The sequence below is a fragment of the Leptonotus elevatus genome, chromosome 16 (genome assembly GCF_054856555.1).
Source record: "Leptonotus elevatus isolate MCC_2025b chromosome 16, RoL_Lele_1.0, whole genome shotgun sequence".
In the NCBI taxonomy this organism is placed as follows: domain Eukaryota; kingdom Metazoa; phylum Chordata; class Actinopteri; order Syngnathiformes; family Syngnathidae; genus Leptonotus; species Leptonotus elevatus.
In genome coordinates this window covers 17,115,850-17,138,570 of record NC_141254.1, presented here as the reverse complement: position 1 = coordinate 17,138,570, position 22,721 = coordinate 17,115,850, and the positions used below count along the sequence as shown (strand labels likewise).

Sequence of the window (22,721 nt, the reverse complement as noted above, 5' to 3'; positions counted from 1 at the left end):
TCAATTTTTCTGTGAATCAAAAAATCATTGCCAAGAATTAGTGTGTCTGCTCTGACATTCTTCAAACCAATAATAATTGATTGACGACACATTGTGGGGCCCAAGTTTGGAAAAACCAGACATTGGTGTGTACCAGGTGTAAAGTGAAAGAAACAAAGCATATTTTTAAACAATCCTGCAAAGAAAGATCTACTGTATCAACACACATCCGCGACTGGGGATGTTTGTCCGCTCACGTACATTAACATATAGATTACGCGCGCGCGCACACACACTCAAATACACAGCATTGTGTTTAGATCGGTCACACACTTTGATTAAGCTGCTGGCGACTGGCGGGGCAAAGCGCGGCTGCCATCCCGTCCTGCTGCCGCCTATTTGGTAATCTCAGACGCCGCGTGAGGTCCACGTCTCACTCACGCATGAAATATATCATAAACAGTGGCTACGCTTTATTGCCGCTGCAGGAAACCCGCCGCGGCTCCCCGCCGCGAATCCCCAGGCCGAGGCGGGAAAACGATCATCGGCTCGTAAAAAAGCAACGCTTATCTTATTCCGAATGGGGTTTGGATTCCGAGATCATTACAACTCATACAGAGCTGTTCAATCTATAAAAAAAACATGGGAGTGTATCTGATACGTATAAAAGCATCGCCGAGTACTGAGTTGTGCTCATTGATTAACTAAAGATCTCTTAAAGTCTGGAGGCAACAGTGGAGTGAAGAAGAACTGGGGATGAATTATGGTGATATGCGCGCCATAACATACTCTATTGATTTCTCACTGGGGTGATTAATGCGGCGTGCGCAGGAAAAGATGACGAAAGTTCACACCGTTCACGAGAGACCACACGCCAGCGTTCACAGGGAAGTGATTGGCTGTGGCCAATTTATCTTCCAGCCATTCAAAGGCGTGGGACGGATTGGACGACCGTGCCACGCTGCCGGCCGGTAATTGGAGATGAGAGGAGAGCGTGGCGAAGGAGTGGGAAAATTCTGCCGGGAGACGGGGAGTGTGACGGAAAGAAATTCCCGCAGGCAAGTCGCACCGGTGAGGAGGCGACGGAAGGGCCAAAGGCACTCACTTGACACAATATTAGGTACACCTGCTTAAGGTGCCTTTGAGACGTCCCCATTTCACTCCCGAAAAGAAAAATCAAGACATTCTCGAGTGAATTTCTCATTCGCACACAGATATACACATTTCAAGCAACGTGCAGCAAAATGTATGAGCTTGCTGACAGGGTGGACAATGACAGGGTGGACATTTTTTGGCTAATGTTAGTTTTTAATGAACACATGCCAGCCATTAACTTGTTTGCTCTTCAACAAATACATTTCAAGTTTCTGAACGCTTTTGTATCCGTTTTCATTTCAATATGACAGAGAGGACACACATTATAGTGTATGATGGGAAAAATATATGAACCACAAGTCGAAATATTATCCACTATCCACTGTTTCAGCTCAATTGAAGAAAACTAAATCATGGAAGCAATGTCATTGAAATCATCAGAGTTGTTAAAGGGGCAGTTACCACATAATGACAGAATGGACAAAAATTTTAGGGACACATGCAAAATATTCAATATGATAATGAAAATAGAATATACCTAAGCAAAATGACTTGTTTTATCAAATGATGATAAAACCAAGTTTGTACTACTTTTTCATGATTCTCATGATTTATTAATGTGGTTGAGGTACGCTATTTTGAGCAATAAGCAATGTGCAGCAAAATATATGAGCTTGCTGACAGGATGGACAATGACAGAATGGACATTTTTTGCTAATGTAAATTTTTCATGAGCACATTCCAGTCATGAACTTGTCTGCTCTTCAACAACTGCATTTCAAATTTCTGTATGGCTTTTCTAGCAATTGACATTTCAATATGACAGGGTGGACACACACAATATATTATTAAAAAAAAAAATGAAACTGCATCTCTGCAACTACCCACTGTTTCAGCTAAATTGAAGGCAACAAAATGAGGATAGCAACATCACTAAAATCATCAGACCGTTTCTTAAAGGGGTAGTTACCTCATAATGGCAGGGTGGACAGAAATTTTAGGGACACTTGCAAAATGTTCAATATGATAATGAAATAGAATATACGTGATCAAAATGACTCATTTTACAGAATAAAACCATTTAGTGCAAATGTTTCGTGATTTATTATTGGGGTTGTATTATACTATGTAGTATGTATGTTAATAGTTTGCCCCTCTCATATTATTTGCAAAGAAATAATTAATTCAGCAAAATATAACTTATATAAATGTAAAGCTTCTATAAGCCCATGTGGACTGGTCACATGCAATTTGTTCCTAAAACCTCTTTTATGTCAGTCAACATTGTGAGCATTATTGCATAATATTACAATAAAAAAAAAACACATACATGCTTATAATAATGTGTATAGTATAAAAATGAATCTATATAAAAGTGAGTCCAACCATGTTACATATCATGTCCAGCAGTTTGTGCAAATAAGTCAAATCCCTTCATGGATTATCATACAGATTAAAACTAAGTACTCACATTACTGTACAGTTAATGTAAGGACAAGGATTGACCTGCACAGCAAAGAGGCACGCCCACAATGTGTTTTGACCATTTCCCTGCCAAAAGCGTCCTTTTTTTTGGACGTCATTCAACACAGTAAATTAAAAGACATATCCTGGAAAAAAAAAAACTGTGCTGAGCAGATGGCAAACGACAGATAAGTCTAGTAGATGTCCAAGCTCTCTCCAATCACGGTACGACTGACCTCCATGTCATGCCAACAAATTAAAATGCATTTACTCGCCATGGTATTAAGGATTAAAACATGGCACCATCACTTTTGGAGTGTGTGAAGGCTTTTTTTTCACTTTGTGTTAAGAGCCGCGAGTGAATTAACGAATGAATTAATTGTGTATTCTGTCCTGTGCGCCGCACTCGCCCCTGGACAGAGTTGTTTCCTTAAGAAGGACACAGTTGGTTAATCAGCCATAATTAAGGCTGGTGTTAGTCCTTGCTGATGCAGCCCTTTCTTCCCACTTTCTCCACCAATCAGCTCATTGTCCTCCAACATCTTTTAAAATTAAACATATGCTTAGCCAGGAAGACTGCAGTGACTGCCGTGGGCATCCTCACGCGAGCTGAATCTAAACTTGTGTTTTTAATCATAAAAGCTCATCTGATTCTCTCTGTGTCGTTTTAAAAAGCGAGTCTACATTTTCAGAATAATTACAAACGGCTCTCATTATGATGCGGAGGAGTTGTACAACCACTGCAAACTACAAACGCAATTTATTTTTAATTATGATAGTGACAGCGTCAATCAGCCAGTGAGTATTGTAATTGGATAATTGGATCTTGTTAGATTGAGTGGTCGTACCAAATGACACCTGGTACGAAAGGGTACCGGGTCCACACTGAAAATGTGTGAAGTGAAAGTTGTCAGGAGAACAAAGTCATTTCTATTATGAGCAGAACGATTGAGTTGGTAAAAATGACACTATCTTTCTCACTATAAACGCCTTTTCACACTGCACTTAGTAATAGGCCATTGGCCAACCAGTTCATCATATATGTGCTGTGAGAACAATGTAGACCTCAAATTGATAAATGTTCAATTTGAGAGCTTTGCCGTCTTCCTTGAGCACTCCCCACGGCAAACATCAAGAAAACAAGTGCAGTGCGAAAAGGTCCCTCCAGAGGCGGGAAGTAATGTGTATTAAATTGACTTAAATAACTTTTTGGATAAACTGTACTTGTCTGTTTAGTTTTAATACAACATGCGTTTTACTTTTATTTGAATATTTTTGAAATGCTAATGTTGCTACGCTAACGCTAAATGCTGTTTTTGCTCTGCTTTATCGAGCTACCTCCCGCTAGCTACTTACATTTTTGTTCTATCAGCAATTTATTCGTTCTCTTTCAGCACTCCAACGTAACCACTCATGATGTTTGACTCCATTTCAGCAATCAAATGGAGCCGAGCAGTCACATGACTTCCTCTGTGGCCCCCGCACAGAAGCAACCTTTTTAAAGTGATGCATTTGCTGAAGCACGGCAGAAACAATGGAGGAATCAATGGTGTGGGACTCACAGTTAGTAAGAGACCGAACACACCTGGCCTTATATTCAATCTATACTTTTAATTGACAGACTAAAAACGACATCTGCCTAAAAATGCTCACATTTCAGCCTACAAGAGTTCCACTTAGAACTTGTCATTTAAAGACCATAATCATTGTGGCTGAATCTGCCTTGACTTATTTTACAAATGTTTTACTTATTAGTAAGAAACAACTACATTTTCACATTCCTATTTGATATTTTTGTTTATTTTGGTTTCATGCTCTAACAAAAAAAAAAAAGAGAACAATTTTCACTGAATTCTCAAGTAAATAATTATAGGATTACTTTTTACTAGGGGTGTCAAAATTAGTGCGTTCATTTTGAGTTCATTTTCCATTAACACCACAAAAAAATTTTTTTAGCACGCAATTAATTAATTAATAAATTAATTTATTTATTAATTAACCGCCCCTTACTTGGAAAGCCTATATTGGGGGAATTCCAGTCACAACGCAGCAGAAACGTCCACGTCAAATAAGTTAATAAGTTTAATAATGCAGTAATAAATGTTATAATAATGCATATATTTGTGGAGACAAGTGACTTCCTGCTAAAGATTAGATAGCTCTATAATATGAAAAGAAAAATGCACTGAGCTGTCATCAATGTCTTACAAATGTAATTATGCCATCTAGTGGCAGAAAAATGACCTCAACACAAGTCAATATCACACTTCACACATCTTTTGAATTTTAACTCAATTTTATGAATTATTGAGAAATTACTGTATCAATAACTAAAAGATGCAGCCATAATTCTATTAGTTAACTTTTTTTTCCCCTTTTATGTTAACAAAAGTATGAAAAAATATTTTACTGTACATTTTATTACACATTTAGAACAGATATAAAATGTGCGATTAATTATGAGTTAACTATTGAAGTTGTGCGATTAATTACGGTTTTAAAAAATGTATCGCCTTACACCCCTACTTTTGACTTTTACATGAGAATAAGAAATAAGTCTCTAATTTAATGTGGTTATGAGTATTTGTGAAAATTTATTATTATTTTATAATTTTGTATTGTTATAATTGGCCTTAAAGCAAAAAAAAATCGAATCGAATCAAACTTTTTCTATCACCCAGGCTGCTTAAAAGTCTGCCTTTGTTGGCTTTCCCTTGATGTTTTGAGCCTGTCAGCCTTGACAGAACAAAGGCCCCAGCGTGGGCCCAGTGTACAGAGGAGGATGTAATGAGGTTCTTAATGCTGTGGATTGCCTGACTGCCCTCTAACATAACACCTGAGAGAAGGACATTGTGGCCAAATTGATTTTGGAGACAATTAGGTCAAAGCCATAGATACTGAAATTGACCCATCTGCCAGGAACAAGCAATCTCATCTTGGGTGGGGGGGGGGGGGGGGGCAATCATGTGATCAGCATCCGTCAGCGACCGTGTCCACTTTTGTCTCTCAGCCGCTGACCCCGCCACCACAACCAGTATGACACCATTGGCTATAAATCCTGCCAGCGATGCTGCTGAGTATCATCTTCGTGTTCATTTGCATGAGTGTCCTCATGCCTCCACATTCTACAGTTGAGATGTTCTTTCGATAGGAAGTATGAATATCACTGCTTTGTACTCGACGGCGCTTATTTGGATTCTAAAGGGTGCGTCAGCGCTGATCTAGTAAATTCTGGAAGATGTTTTCTTTGCATATTTAAAAGGTTCGCAAACAGATGATAATGTTGTAAAATCCTGGTTTACATGGACCTATAAAAATGCAGTTGGGATTTTTTTTATTGTATTTTTTGCTTGTCATCCCAGGTCTATTTTGAAAACCCCTCCCCTCCATTGCCGTATACGCCGGTATAAAATTTTAATGATTAATGCGTCTCCGCTGGAGGGAAGGGAAGTGCTAAACAAAACGCTACAACAGCGCCATGTTCCATTATGCACTGGTTAGGACGTACAGCACTCATGCACGCCTTCAAATAATTACCGAAGATGTATGGGCGTGTGTTTTGTTTTCAGTATTGTTTTTATTTTTTTTAAATAATAAAAAAAAAAAAAAATTAAGTATTGTTTTTAAGGTAAGATGTGAAATTGACTTTTGTCAAAATTTGCGAAATTTTGCAAATCGATACCACCAGTACTTTTGACACATAAAGTTGACCCCCCCCCCCCCCCGCTCCATAAAAAACAATGACAGATAGTTTTACTAAAGAAAGACCAACATATATTTTTTACAGCTGTCAAACAATTAATTTCTTTAATGAGATTAATCACTTCATTAAAAACGCATTTTATCAACATTTTGCCTCGTCAAATTTGACGAGCACTTGTTACGTGTTAAAAAATATTTTTACATTTAATGTTATGAGGACGTCTTCAAAAAAAATGATCCACTTTTTTCTAATCAGTTAACTATTTACATAATTTAAAATGAAAAAAAAATAATTACCCCAATAGTTTGACATGAACAAATATTCTGCATGTCATACGCAAACATTTATTAAATGCTTTACTTTCATGCATGAAGTTATGTTTATTGATCAAACACAACCTGTGCTACCTTTAACGTAACCATTCGCTGTCAGCTAAAGGATCATTTGGGGTAAAAAATTAATAGTTATTAATGCGATTAATTCATTCATTTGGATATAATTTGCCGGATAATAAAAATAAATGTTGGTTTTGGTCATGCACATTTATAAAATGATGTTGCCCTCATATAATTACACTTAAATAACAGCACAACAATGCCCGCAGACGTCCTTCATCTTTTTTTCTTTTTTTTTTAAGTCCTTATCTCTGCTAGAGAAATGATTTGCTATTTAGTCCTCAATTTGTGCGAGCGAAGAAAATTGTATTTCTGAGCGAGTGGGTCTTTGAGAGGTAGAGCACAGTTGCACTCGCTCTAATCAGTTTTCATGCACATAGCCCACCGAGACCGCTCCAGCGGAGACACGGCGAGTGGAGTGGAGCGGCCTCCTCGCGAGCGAGCGGCGGCGGCAGCCGCAGACCGTTCTCAGAATCAACAATTGCCTCACAAGAGCACGACACGCACCGAACGCCTCGTTTTTGATGAACTGTAACCCTGGAATGCGACGCCGCCTCATCGCTCGCCTGGCCTACAGCAGCCTGCCTCAAGTGTCACATCGAGCGCGCGCCCGTTTTCTCCCGCAGCTTTGTCAATATTTCAGGCCCCTTCACGGCGCCAAAACTGTGATGTGCCATATGGTTTCTTGGCAGTGACGGAGATTTCCTGTTTGGCAATTTGCAATCAAAATGCAAAAAGCGCTTTTGGGCCACAAACATCGTTCCTTTGTTTCGAATCAATCCCTCGGCAAGTCGCTGCAAAAGTCAACTTTTTCGATTACGCCTCTGACATGTCACAAGTTTGTGCCAAAGGTAGTAAAATGGTGTCAAATAACCATAGAAATCATGCATTTCAGCGTAGCGACTTTGTATGATGAGCTAAGTTTGACCTTGAATGTTATTGGAAGTGCGGAGAGTCTTCAGGTATTTCTTTGCCGAATCTGTAAGCCATTCCGAGCCATGACGCAAACAGTGAAAAATGCCAACTACTTTATCACCCGTCCAAAAAGATGATAGTTGCATCGATGCCACAAGATGGCGGCAAAAATTGACTAATGAAGCTCCTCAACTCACTCCCAACATAGTTCCTTGGCATTTCAGGGTCAAACTGTCTTCATCATCCTAACCTTTTTATCAACATGCTTTTTTCTTTTTTTTTTACATTTGAACTCTTTTACCACCCAAATCATGACGTATATTAAAATCCAAATGAACGCCGCCAAAAACGTTATTTGACGTTTACTATGTTTGTTTTTCTCAATGGGCAGTGCAACTTGTTGCACAGCGCTGCCTGCTTAATGGGTTGTGAAATCAAAAACACCCTCTAACTATGGCCAGCAGATGGCAGCATTGTATCTCTTTTCAATGGGCTCCTGGTAGTATGAAATTACAATGAAACATGACAAATCTAATGACGTTTTCAAGGACGACGTGAATGATCAAAGCCTCTGTGACATTAAATCTAATTCACAGAGCATCACTAAACAAAAAATATTATTGTCAAAGTCACTGTTGTGCAGAAAATGTATCTTTTCATAAAAAAGCTGGTTATGTCCTTTTCTTCTCAATTGTCGCTCAATGTCACTCAAATGACCTATTTTCAAATGGTGATGACTCAAGAATGGACTATGGTAGAAACATACTTTTTCACAGCACAATATTTAGTTTGCCTTAAAATAAAGAAAAGTTAAAATTTCTAATTGTCCTTCATTCTGTTTCACGTCACAATCACAAAGTCCGTGACACAGCTGAACTTGTTAGCTATGCGCAAAAAAAGGATTTGACAAGGAAAATATTAAACGGGTTTAACATTTACAGTTGCTCAGGACATTATTTTCCAGTCAACGTAGTTTTTAGCTGACTTTGATCGCAAGCGAGGTCAAATTCTCAAGTTTGGCCCGATTGTCGCCGCGTCTGTGCACGACTTTAGCAGTGACGGTTCGATTAAATCCACAAAGTTGCGTATGGCCATTTAGTTTTCCCGACACCAGCACTATAATCCAAATGATCTTTTTACGACATCAGATGCTTGAAATGATGAGCCGTCCTTTTATTTTCTCTCATCTTGGTGATGTCCAGTGGGCGTGATGCCAGTCCAATCTCGGTGTGCAGTCGGCCAAAACACAGCCGAGTATGCCGGCCCGCACTTTGGAAACAGACAAGGAGAGTACAACGAGAAGAGTGGGCGGCCTCGTTGGAAAGGTAAAGAAGAAGTAAAATACTGGCAAATAAACACGACTTGAGCGGTCTATATAACTTTACAACAGACATGAATGAGCCTCGGGGAAATTCCTAACAGCGGCGTTTTGACTAAATGAAGAAACCAAAATAGCCACACTTCATCTCGCACCTCAGGTCATGTGAATAATCCCACTAGGGCTTGGCAGGTCAGGGGTCAAAGTCATCTTTAATGTCATTTAACAATGACTGGCACGTCCGCCTCCCAGTGCAAAGGTTGTGGGATCAAGTCCGGGCTTCGACCTTCCTGGGTGGAGTTTGCATGTTCTCCCCCGTGCTTGCGTGGGTTTTCTCCGGGTACTCCGGTTTCCTCCCACATTCCAAAAACATGCATGGCAGGTGAATTGGACACTCCAAATTGTCCATAGGTGCGATTGTGAGTATGGTTGTTCGTCTGTGTGTGCCCTGCGATTGGCTGGCAACCGGTTCAGGGTGTACCCCGCCTACTGCCCGAAGCCAGCTGGGATAGGCTCCAGCAACCCCGCGACCCTTGTGAGGATAAGCGGTACAGAAAATGGATGGATGGATGGATGGATGGCTTCATCATCAGTTGATTTGATTCAAACACATCTTTTGCGTTATGACTACAAGAAAAGATCATTGACGTCGACGATACGCAGCGGCAGAGCAGTTAAATTGCTTGTCGCGAAGAACAACAGGCTTGCTGCATTTGCGCAATTGGAACGGCGTGCGTTATTTCTCTCTCTCCATAAGGCAGAAAGCAAAGGCTGCATCTGCTGCGTACAGACAGGTGCGATCCTCCTCCTCCTCCTCCTTCGATCTTGAATAGACACTTTAATGACGACTTTGGCGAGCTTTCGCCCGCGGGCTCTGTGGCTTGTCAGCGGTGACAGACATTTTGGGAAAGGCTTCCTCTAAAGCGCCACGCTGCCATTGTTAAGGTGACAGAGTTGTACACGGCCAAATGTATTCAAATCTAAAAATAACATTGCATGAAATGTGATTTCACCGCTCCATCTCTTCTACTGTTTCGCCTCTAATACCTGTGAAGGAAATTTTTAAATCAGATGGTTTCTTTTCTTTTTTTTTTTTAAGTAGGCATGAAAGTCTATCGCTGACAATTTGCATTTAGGTTGAAAGAGACACAAAAGGCACAATAATTATACGGCATTTTACACTTAAACTACCGACGGGCGAGTGCTGATAGCAGGTTTCGGTATCGGGCTTACCAAAATGGTGGCCGCTATACAATCAAGAACTAGAAATACGGTTTTAGAAGAAGAGAAAATTGTCATTAATTGTATCCAGTTTTAAAGGGATTAGATCACGGTATTTTAAGCCCTTCCGCATATAATGATTCAATCTTACCTTCGGCATCATGGCGATGTCATTTTTTATGAAATATTACGTGTTTTGCTGTTTCGCGGAAGTAAAACGCCCGGTTCACTAAAACCCCGCCCTCTAACCGTATGGTTGCCGCGCCCCCTCTCGTCCGAGTTGTATGTAGTGTTCCTGTCACCCGTGTCCAACATGAAACCCTAATGCCACTTAGTGGCAAAAAAAAAAAAGACCTCAATACAAATCTATGACTCTTACGCATACTGTAACAATCAACTAAACTGAACAACCACATTAGTATTTGGCAACTCTACTTTTATGTTAAATAACAAGAGTATGAAAAACTTGAGAATATATTTTTAATGCACATTAAGAACAGATATAACGTGTGATTAATTTAGGATGAATCGCAAGTTTACTTGGGAAATCATGCAATTCATTTGGGTTAAAAATTGTAATCGCCGACAGCCCTATGCATATATGTACACATATATGTATTTGTGTATATATAGAGGTATGTGTGTGTGTGTGCGTGTTGATATGCAGTACGACGTAAATTAGTTTTAAGTTGCATTAAAATGACTGCGATACAAAAGCATTAAATTCGATTTGATGATACTTGCAAACCTTTTCTTTCTTTAAAAATAGATGTCATTGTTTTTTGGGGGGAAATTTTATGTTTGAAAAGTACTAGCGGTATTGCTACTTGATATCTGTATGACTCAAAAAATGAGTAGCTGTACTAGTATTAGTCGGGAAAAAAAAGTGATATTGAAGCAGCAACCATAACACTCGGATTCGGACTGCTTTACAATTTTGGCAAAAATGTTTACAAGTATTTAAATTGGAGACAAAAATGTGCAGCGTATCTGCCATGTTTTTAGACTGACACACATTTGGTGGAAAATTGCCAGACATAATAGAATATTCAATGATAACATGTTGAAAAGTCAAAGCTTTCGGTGTCTTAAAGGGTCCCACACACAGATCGAAGGTTCTGGAAAACGTCACAAAAGACTTTATAAGCATCCTGACACAACGTTATCCCGAAACCTGATTTCTGATCATCTGGTCAATAAAGTCACATGACCAGATCTATATGCGGACGTTCGGAAGACGGTATGTGGATGTGAAGCCTGAGGACAACATACACGCGCACACACAACCTCATCAAATTAATGAGTCTGCTCGCCTTGAGCAATGAAGAAGACCCATAAAGCAAAATAACATCTTTTTTTTTTTTTATGAATATCGCAGATCAACAAGCATTTATGCTCCAGTGGAGGGCTGATTTCCAGCCACGACAATTTTACCAACTTGGCGATTCAAATTTTCAGCACAAGATTATTCCAAATGTATACTTTATATCGAGAGCTGGAAAAGAAATTGCACTCATTCTTTTAATTACATTTCATCCTGGAGTATTTTGTCCACTTTAATCAAACCAAGTGGCCCGCAAGCTGATGACGTGTCATAAAGCGCTCTCTTATTTTACTGCCATTAAAGTGGCGAATCCTGCACATTTCTGACATCATATTGAAATCCTCGCTGCGATCAGCATCGAATGCACGTTATGTACCACGTCGTTGATTTACACGCGCGCTAATGGGAAGAAAAGCCTCCTCGTAAAGGGGAACACCAGATAAGTGAGATGTCTCCATGATGTGGGACAGTCCAATCAATATGGGCTGGATGGATGACCCCCAATCACCCCCCCCCCCTCACACACACACACACACACCCCACCCAGAGCGGACCCATGATGTCATCCACATGTAAACTACGCTGCCTGGGAAATTAATTGCAAATGGACTTAATGGGATTGTTTTGTCAGGCGAGAGGGTTCCACTCCAACCTGGGCTGCCCAAGCGCATATATTAGGAGGAATACAGATAAATAACGCGGCGAGATGTGATTAAACAGGGTCAATGTTTCTTGACCAATTGCGTTTGCATGTGCGAGACGGTCAATTTGACTCTTGGCAAATCCTTTTCTTCCCCCCCCACCCCCCACCCCACCCCCCCTTACCTCACCCCCCATTAAAAGCAATTTTTCACCAACCGCATTCGCATGATGCATTTACAAGAATGCAGATAGCAGCAGTTCTTAATTACTCTCGTCATAAAAGCACTCACGGTGTACACTATTGCAGTGTTGGTACTCGACGGTCGTCAGATTTCCTAATTTGCTTCAATTGATTTTTAACATGTTGCCAGATAGATAGATAGATAGATAGATAGATAGATAGATAGATAGATAGATAGATAGATAGATAGATAGATAGATAGATAGATAGATAGATAGATAGATAGATAGATAGATAGATAGATAGATAGATAGATATAAACATTGATCAACTTTATTTTTAATTGCGTTTTACTAATTGTAGCCAATTAACATACACCAGAACTGATTTCAGTACCAAAAGCAAAACGGTGCTTACCGTGCGAGAAGACCTGAAGCAGGAGTCCGAAGAACATCATTCTGTGCGCGGACATCGGACACTTTTTTTTTTTTTTTTTTTTAAAGAAAGGGTTCGAACTGTCAACTGGCTGCAGCTCACTCGGCCGTCTGCCGCTTCCACATGCAAGCCTCTCCCGTCCCTGCGAGGAAGATGACGATGAGGATGCGACGGGACGTTCCAGGTAAGAGACGCACCAAAAAAAGTTGGCCAACAGCAAACACCGCGTACGCGACCGTGCGAGGAGCGACCGTGCGCGCTACTGGTGGCGGCGCGCGAGTTCTCGCGAGCGTTGCCGCTCCATCTGCGTCGCTTACGTCCGCGCTTTTGATTGATTGGAAATGTCCGAAGGTGGTCCCCTTTCTGCTCCACTCACGAGTGCTCATATGCGTGGCTCCACAGTTGTCCGCTCGGAGAAGTGGGAGCGCGCAAAGCTGGCGTCTCCTGTTATTATAGGGGTCACGTGATTGGCCCCTGGGAGGGAGAAAAAAAAAAAAAAAAAAAAAAGAGAGAAGGAGCAATAATCCCAAGAGCTGCTGCAAACGTTTCCTGCGGGGGGGAACAGCTGTGCGCGTGGACGTGACATGATGGACGGCAGTGGGCGATCAATGACAGGGAAGGGGAAAGTAGATCTAAAAAAAAAAAAAATGTTTACATAGCCTTTTGTTATTATTATTTTTGATTTAATTTAGAAGTTATCACAACTAGAAAATGCATGAAGACATGCTTGGAAAGGGGTGGAAAACGTGGGGTGTATTTGACCTATTTGCCGAAAAACTCACCTACTCACAGATTTTTCACTTAGGCTAAAGCTCTCTCTAATGTAAGTAGTGCTTTGGCGTCATCTTGGCACCAAGGAACTATTTTGAAGTCGATTGAGGAGCTTCATCGGGAGTTGCTGCCATCAGATACAGATGCTGCCTTCTCTCTCATTTCCAAAGCATATTTGAGAATGCACCAACCCGTCGCAGTTTAAAACTTCTTTTTTTTTTTTTATTGCTTTTTATGTTTAAATTTGACATTGTATTTTGAATTTTGATATGCTCTATGTTTTGTTTGTTTGGAGAATTCCTTTAACTTGATGCTTGGTTCCAATCCAATGTCAACTGTGGGACGTTATGTAAACAGTTGTGATTGGAAAATGAAGCTTCATGAGGCACTTGTATATATTTTTTACTCCTCTAGATGGTGCTCTTGGTTTAAATATAAATACTAATGCAATGGAAATTGATTGAATTTCCATTGCATCTTTAAACCAAGAGTGCCATCTACAGTAGAGGAGTCAAAAAATATTACAAGTGCTTCATGAAGCTTCATTTGTCCTTTGTGTGTCTTTCCAAATCATGACTAATCAACATATATTACAAAATAAAAAATAAACTTGAGTTAAACTCTAATGGCGCAAAACGTTTTAAAATGATTTATCTTCATCTCATTTTTCTACATCGCAAAAACCTGGCATTTGAACAGGGGTGTGTAGACTTTTTTCCACCCTTTTTTTAGTTGGTTTGGAGCTCAAATCTCCTGACCTCTGTGTTGTGTTGTCTATTAACGACAGGAGACGTAGGCTGCTGTCGACTCATCGCCGTTTACTTCCTGAACACACGACGTGCACTTGTCAAAGTGCGAAGTCTAATCGGCAGTTTTACGACCCTCGCTAATGACAGAGTTCAACTGAACAATAAATACAAAATGCAAAATAAATGAAATACAATAAAAATTGACCTGAACACATATAACGTGCACTTGTCAAATGTGCGAGGCCTGATCGGCAGTTTCACTACATTAGTATTATTGGCGAAATAAATACACAGTGCTCCCAACTCACCTCAGGAATGACAGAGTTCAACTAGCAGCCCTGCAGCACGCCCATCAATTTATACCCCCTGTATGCAAGAAGGGGGCGCTGCCGAGCCACTACATCTAAACAAAGTAAATGGACTGCTTTTTGTATAGCGCTTTAACTACACCATATGGTGCCCACAGCGCTTTACAATTGAAGCCTCAAGCTTATATATATATATAAATAAATATATATATATATATATATTGTGGAATGCAAAAGTATAGTAAATGCTTTGACAAACAAACTTGACCGCCATTGACGGCTATAAAAGTCAAAGGTCGATTACCTTAACCGTAAATGAGTTCTTTTACACAATAAAAAAAAGAAGAAGCAATGATTAAAGGTTAAAAAAGGGACATATAAATTAAAAGGTCATATCGTTTCACCTCTTGTTCGTTCCAAAATGCTTGTGAAAGTACAATGAGTGAATAGTAGTGCCCCCTAGTGGCTAAGTTACTTAATTGCAATCCCTTCAGCACCCCCACATTAACATCAAAATGTTGAATTTGCACCAAAAACTGCCACCTGCTTTCTGCACACACACGCACGCACGCACGCACACAAAATCTGTTCAGACTCATTGCCAAGTAAATAGTTATTCGAAATACTGGCTTGTCATGGTCTCTGCATTTCACAACTCTGGTGGGTGACGTTAATGGTTAAACGTTCACAAAACCTGTTCCTGGTCCTGCCTGCTTCTACTGTGAGACCAGTGAGCGCCCTGCAGACGGGCTGCTTTCATATCAGCTTGCAGCAGGATTGAGACTGTGAAATCTTCACTTTTCCCACCGCTGCAGCCAGCTACAGGGTTACTCTGCTTTTTGTCATCGCCGAATGACACGCAAAGAGAATTGCATTGCGCAACAAAACATTGACTTATTATTCACTTTGCTAACCTAAAGTCGGCAATGATTGTGCAGCAGGTTGAAATTGGACCAGACGAGAAAATGTTGCAGAAAATAAACGCTACTGACAGATTTGGATCCCATTGCGACAGAATTTTGAACACGTGGCATGTCCTTAAATGAAAACATAAGCCTGCATATTTCTTCAATTTGCGGTCATCTGAAGTATTTTTCTGGTCTGGAATTACTTGTCATAGAAAAAAAATATTCTGATACCTCGCGTCCTCTTTTGTTTGTAAAAAAAAAATCACACACTAATTATTTACGCTGCATTCCAGTCACTAGTACCTTAACTCTTTTTGACTAGTGTGATTCTATGATATGACAGCACTGCCCTCATGTGGCCGATTTGGGCATTACATCATAGGTCTAACGCTGGATCCATTGTGAAAATAATTGATTCTTTAACCATGCAACATATAGAAAGACGTGTGCACATTTTTAAATATAATTTATATTGATACAAAATGGAAATTAATTAATAGAAAATAAGACTGCAAATGTCTTACCAATCTCACCAATTACTTTTTTTTTAAAGGCACGAGTCACACAGTAGCACCAAAAATGTCCACTAGGCTCAATTATAACATGTAGTTGTGTTCATTCTACTAGTGCACTAATTTGTCTTACAGGATAAACTAGCTGGCGCCACGAGCAATTGAATCAAGTTGGATATCATTGATATTGAATAAATGCTCAAATGAATATAAAAAGTTTAGGAAATCATATCTGGAGATCTATTATCAACCAAGAAAAAAAAAATGTGGTCACATTCTCACAAAATACTATTTTATGGTAATAAAATAGTCAGTTATGGATATAATTTCCCAAACTAAACTAAAATTAGAATAACAGCCCACAGTAGGGTGAGGAACCATATTTGGTCCGTAGAAATTGACACCGCAGTTACGTCAACAGTACGTCAGATTGAGACCATTTTGAACATACGTGGAATTGGATAGATAGATAGATAGATAGATAGATAGATAGATAGATAGATAGATAGATAGATAGATAGATAGATAGATAGATAGATAGATAGATATAGTTTTTCATTTCTTTCTTTTTTTTAATTTATTAAAAATTACATACAAAAAATAATAATTCTTGTCCCATCAAGGTGACAGGCTTTCCACAAGGACACCCACCCACCCAGGCCTGATCAAACTGTGCTTTGGTCTGCCTTGGCTGAGACAGAAATCACACCTAAACCCATTCCAATTATCTCCAGGCCGCATTATTGTTGTGGTGAATAATTGTTGCACTGATACATGAGTACAATGGGATGCTTAGAAAAAAACACACACATGTCAGAAGACCACAGAATGCCCCTGACTGTGTTCCAGTATGTGTGCAGACATGACAGTTGGGTGGTACTCAAGAACACCGTGAAGGTGACACTTCTCTGACATTCGGTAACCCGATGCTGTCAAGAGTCACGTGCAAACGCATAGCACCACATATAGTACAACTTTACTAATAATAGCTTCCTTGAACCGTGTCGGCTCACTGGCTCTAAAATGGATATCAAACAAAAGTAGCAACAAGCTATTATGTTAAATTAAGTTGAGAAAAAAAAAGCATTTGCCACATAATTATGTATGTGATGGTAAATGTGACATACTGTACTGCATAGCAGAGGCGGACAGTGTCCGATCCATGCACAAACAGTAGAAACATAGACACAAATATAGACGCTGCCTTGAGTGCTAATTTGTACGTTGACGTTGCCACCATGTTGGATGTGGAAAAAAGGAGTCTAATTCTTGCGCTGCTTGTAAATGCACCAACCGTTTTACACTTAAAGCCAGATTTAATGGGATGAAGCCAAGTAATTATTTTGCTTCTGATTGTATTTGGGAGTGATAACATCAATTTGAGAAGAGAATTTGGCTGGCTTTTGTGGCTTTTACTATCAGGGTTGTTTCTAGCTTCATGGGGGCCCTAGGCAAATATGCTGTTTGGGTGGGGGCCCTAATTTACCCAACTACTATGAAGAGATTCCTAACCCTTTAGATGGTCTCCTAAGATACCAAAATCTATTACACTTTATGAGCAAAACAGACTACACTTAAAATTAAACATCTTATCTACGCTTTTCCAGTCTGTCAGTCCTTCGGTCAATAATGTATGTTCCCTTTTTTTTTAAAACAACTTACAACAAAAGCAGTAAAAAGCATTGTTTTAGTCCGCTTGATCTTTTTCCCATTCACTAACGTTTTGTAAAAATAATGATAATGGAAGCTTCTGCCATCCTCTTTTTGGGGGAATGTGAAATCAGAACTAATCTGAAGTGGCCCTCTGCCTAATATAGCAGTCCTGGATGAATCGGAGAGAACTGATGGCTCGTCAGCAGGATCTACTACAGGCAGCTGACCATGTAAATAATACGTAGATGAAGATGACCTTGATGCATCTTGGTCAGAAGATCCCGAAGAATGTGATGGTCCTGTGGCTTCCTGGTCAGGAAGTTCAGAAGATCCCTCTGGCTCAATAAACGGGGTTCCAAAATATTGTAGAATTGCTCCTGGAAAGACAAATATGAGTAAATATTCCTATTTTTTAATTAAAGTAATATTTCAGTAATACAGAATATCTAAAAAAAACAAAAAAAAATGTTTTTACATTAAAAATGTGTCACTTTTAAGCATTTTCTACAACAATTCACATATTTTACTAGTTGAGCTCGGGGCTGGCCAGGGGCAGGTCAAATTGCCGTAGACCGCCACATCCAATATGGTACACGCGCTGACGTTTTCGTTTCAACGAGTCATGCCGCTCAATGAGATGTCTAACCCTACGTATGTCTAAAACTCCCATCGTAGGAAGACATACGCGTGACTTATTATGTATTACGTCACACGCACTTCTCGCTTCGTATCGCGAGTTATCATCCATATAAATCCGCAACGCGAATTTCCATTCGGCCATTTCGTCAGTGCAGGCCACAGCCGTAAAGGGCAACGGGGGAAATCCGCATTATACTGGTTATCTGAAAGGCACATTAAGAACATCGCACCATGAATGAGACAGCTATCTCTTTCGCCAAGGACTTCTTGGCGGGTGGCATCTCCGCCGCCATCTCCAAAACAGCCGTCGCACCCATCGAGAGAGTGAAGCTTCTCCTTCAGGTAAGAAAAACGTCTTTTGGAAAAAAAAAAGCGCTTTTTGACACTAGCTTGTTAGCTTCCTAGCATGTGCCAACTTGCTAAATGATATCGTTTGTTCGCCGATATACGGTTGACAACCCGGATTTTATCTCGAGTAAAGCACTCTACAGCCGGTGTGGTGCGTTTTAAGCGTTTGCGCGGCGAGAGTTGTGCTGAAAGGATGTAAGGTCATCACGGGATTGGAAATGACCTACACGAGCCGGCTGCTAATGCTAGCTTTAGCGCCGCTCCGCGTTAACCTTAGCCGGCGTTGCTAACAAAGGACAAACATGCTCAAGTGGCATCGGGACATCATGTACGAATGTCAATAAAACGAAATGACTCATTAAACTCACCACGTTTCGTCAAGTTTGTGTTGGTACGACATTTATACATTTTATATTCTATTGTAATTCAACGGACAGTGCGCTGTATGCTAATGCAGAAGGCGGTTTGTGAAATGGCTGCTAGTTCTGTTACTTTTACCACCTGGTTGACAAGTTTTACATTTTATTTACCCGTTTTTCTCTTTTCACAATCTTTTGCTAGTAGTCATTTTCGCTTATCTTGTTAATTCGGACGCATATCAGCTCGTTAAATTCCAACTGCATGCCGCTATTACGCTGATAGTGGTGAGTAATTATTTGAAGAGTGAAAAGTTGCGATTTAATCATTAGCAAGGGCATAACCTTGTGACGTCACGTGCTCACGACTTAATTGGCTTTGCTCTTACATAACTGATTTCTTACTTTTTCTTCCTCTCTCTTCCTCTCCATCTTCGTTCCAGGTGCAACATGCCAGCAAGCAGATCACAGCAGATATGCAGTATAAGGGAATTGTGGACTGTGTCGTCCGCATCCCCAAGGAGCAGGGCTTCCTTTCCTTCTGGAGAGGTAACCTTGCCAATGTCATTAGGTATTTCCCCACCCAGGCCCTCAACTTCGCCTTCAAGGACAAGTACAAGAAGATCTTCCTGGACGGCGTGGACAAGCGCGCACAGTTCTGGAGGTACTTCGCCGGCAACCTGGCGTCGGGCGGCGCCGCCGGAGCCACATCCCTGTGCTTCGTGTACCCCCTCGACTTCGCCCGTACCCGCCTGGCCGCCGACGTCGGAAAACCCGGCGCCGGGAGGGAGTTCAACGGCCTGGGCGACTGCCTGGTCAAGATCTTCAGGTCTGACGGTCTGCGCGGCTTGTATCAGGGCTTCAACGTGTCCGTGCAGGGGATCATCATCTACAGGGCCGCCTACTTCGGCATCTACGACACCGCTAAAGGTGGGCGCAAGCTCTTTTGAGAGTCTTCTGACAGACCAAAGATTTTGGTGACTAAGGTGTGTGTTGTTTTGTTTTTTTCCTTCTACGCAGGTATGTTGCCCGACGCCAAGAACGCTAGCATCCTGGTGAGCTGGATGATCGCCCAGAGTGTGACGGCCGTCGCCGGCCTGACCTCTTACCCCTTCGACACGGTCCGTAGACGTATGATGATGCAGTCTGGACGCAAAGGGGGTGAGCTGATTAACATTCATCGGCTTTTAAAGTCGCCCGCGGCTCGACTTAACTGTTTCCTTCTCTCGTCCCGCTCAGCCGACATCATGTACACCGGCACCATCGACTGCTGGCGTAAGATTGCCCGCGACGAGGGCGGCAAGGCCTTCTTCAAGGGCGCGTGGTCCAACGTGCTCCGAGGCATGGGCGGGGCTTTCGTGCTGGTGTTGTACGATGAGCTGAAGAAGGTCATCTAAAAAAGAAAGTCATATTGTCACCTCACTGTTCAATTTGGCTAAATGTTATAACTTTCCATTTCTTATGGGACTCAGCATTCTGCCTTATTTATGGGAACAAAACTATAGTGTCCTCTCCACTTAGTTGTGGGTAATGGCTGTACGTTGTGCATTTGATTTTAAATGTTCCGCACCAATCCCCCTTTACCAATGTCATTCCTTCAACAAGTATATTACCTCCTATTGTTCACTAGGTTTGTATGCTCCCAATTCGAATAAATCCATCCTGGGGAACAAACTACAAATATGGATGTCCGCTCTCTTCCTCCACTGTCGTCGCATGAGTACACTGGATCATGAAAAAGTGGATTACACCCAACTGCTATATTTACGCAAGCTTAGCTCTTCCTGAGCTTCCCTCTGTGGTGACTGCGAGGCTTACTGCTAGGTAGAGTACAGTAGAACCTTCTTGTAACTTGTTTCTCCATTTTTTTTCAGAGGTTCCATCGATACAATTTGGTTGCTAAACGGGATTTATGCTTGCTTTTTGATTTGGCGGACACTTCAGTTATGTTCAGAAAAAGCGTTTTGGTCAACCGTGGGTACCACCAGTAAATGATTCACCTTATTTCACATTACAATGGTTTATTGGAACATTAAAGTCATGTTTCTCATTCAATTCTGTGTATTTTCTTTGGGATGGCATGGATAACATTAACTAGTGATGAAAGCAAACTGACAGATTAATTTATAGATTTGGGGGGGGGGGGGCAAAATGGAGCAGTAGACCACATTTATGAATCGAGACTGGAAGTTTCGATGTTTTCCTAATTGCTGCGTTCTTGGTGTATGACTGTAGAGGGCGCCAAAGGATAGTAAATGAGCAGTTTCATTTCCGTACCTGCTTCCGGTTTCGGTTCATGACGGATATTTATTTTCTTTTTTTAGCTCTACTCTTAAATTACATTCATAGGTTAAGTGCGTCTTACGTATTTAGCATAACAAAATGTAAATAAACCAAGAGTCCAATGTAACCGGCCTTGTTAGTCAAACTTAGAACGGCAACACTTTAATGTGGTTATTAAGTAAACAATTTGATGCCAATCTGTGTCGTGGCGGTGGTGGAATTTCACGTGACACAACGTCATTGTCCGGAAATAATTATTATAAATACATTTCCTTGTGTTGCTACTACGACGAAGTTAAAAATGACGTGTACAGTAACTCGCGTGCACGAGCATAGCTTTCGTGCACTAAAAGTTACGCAGCCAATGTCTGAAGAAAAGGGAGGACAATTAACATATAATAAAAAAATTAAAAAAAAGGACATTGCCTGACTTTCAATCTGTAATTGGCGTAAATTTGATTGTTGCTGCTTTGTTTGAAGGAAACAACTTCTTGTTTATAGTTCGGATTTGAAAGATATAAATTGTGACGCCAGTCCCGGAACTTTTCTGACAACTCTCCTTTGTGGTATTTACTTTCATTATGCAACCACAGCAATTTTCATTCATGCCCACAGAGGTAAATGTTACTGCATTGAATGAACAAACCAATCCCAAATGTGCATGTGCGAGGCATATAATGACTATATGTTATCGGTGAGCGTGTGATAAAACATTGGCAGATCGTCTAAGGGTATTTGCTGCCAAATGCATTCTGGGATGCCACCCAACTGTATGAAGCATATTATTTATGGATATATTCCTTTGTTAAGTTTAATGAGTTACAGGCTCACTGTTATGCAGCTATGCGAGAGGTCATGTGCTGAGGCTTTAGAAAGAGAAAAAAAAAACTAAAAACATTTCAAAAGTACAATTACTAATAGGCATGCAACAATATCCTAGCGTCAGGATACGATATCACGATATTGAGGGGATGATGGGGATTTTTTTTTTTTAAGCTCACAAAAACTCACACCATTGTAAAATGAATGAATTAATAAATGATTAAATAAATACATGATATATGTGGGCGAAAAGTAATGTTTTTTTTATGCAGATGTTGACAAATATTTGCTTGTACGACTGAATTATGGGCGTAATAATCGTTGCATTATGTCCAGTTAGAACATTTGTCCATGTGAGCAATAATAAATTTTTCTCTTTGGACTGTTTAAATTGGTTGTGTGAGTGTGGTTTACGTAGAGCAAAACTAAAAAAAAAAAAATAATACAAACACTGTACGAATAAAATTAAAATTAGACACTTTTTTTCTTTTATTTTTCTGGAGAGCTCAGTATTTTTCATTCAGTAATTTTACCGATTTGACATGTCATCATCATTGCTCTCTTTTTTTTATTTTTTATTTTATTTATTTATTGTTATTAAATTTTATTTTGTATGTGGGTGAGTATGTGCATGTGCGTGTGAGTGTGTATTCATTAGTTCACCTAAAACCTATTCAAAAAATCCCATACCGTTCACCTA

General features: G+C 40.3%; 2 protein-coding genes across 2 annotated transcripts in view; one reads left to right on the top strand and one right to left on the bottom strand.

Moving 5' to 3' along the window:
- The window catches only part of gfra3 (GDNF family receptor alpha 3), a 38,721-nt gene extending 25,499 nt beyond the window's left edge, over positions 1-13,222 (bottom strand). The window contains exon 1 of the mRNA XM_086057838.1: positions 12,655-13,222. Within this exon, the coding sequence (XP_085913964.1) occupies positions 12,655-12,709 (55 nt within the window). The 5' untranslated portion in view covers positions 12,710-13,222. The remainder of the gene's footprint in view (positions 1-12,654) is intronic.
- A 5,117-nt stretch (positions 13,223-18,339) lies between these two features.
- Positions 18,340-20,971, top strand: LOC147161057 (ADP/ATP translocase 2). The gene is made up of 4 exons (XM_086098872.1): positions 18,340-18,554; positions 19,360-19,846; positions 19,937-20,077; positions 20,156-20,971. The coding sequence occupies exons 1-4, from the start codon at positions 18,444-18,446 to the stop codon at positions 20,311-20,313; spliced, it is 897 nt and encodes a 298-aa protein (XP_085954998.1). The 5' UTR covers positions 18,340-18,443; the 3' UTR covers positions 20,314-20,971.
- The last annotated feature ends 1,750 nt before the right edge of the window (positions 20,972-22,721 follow it).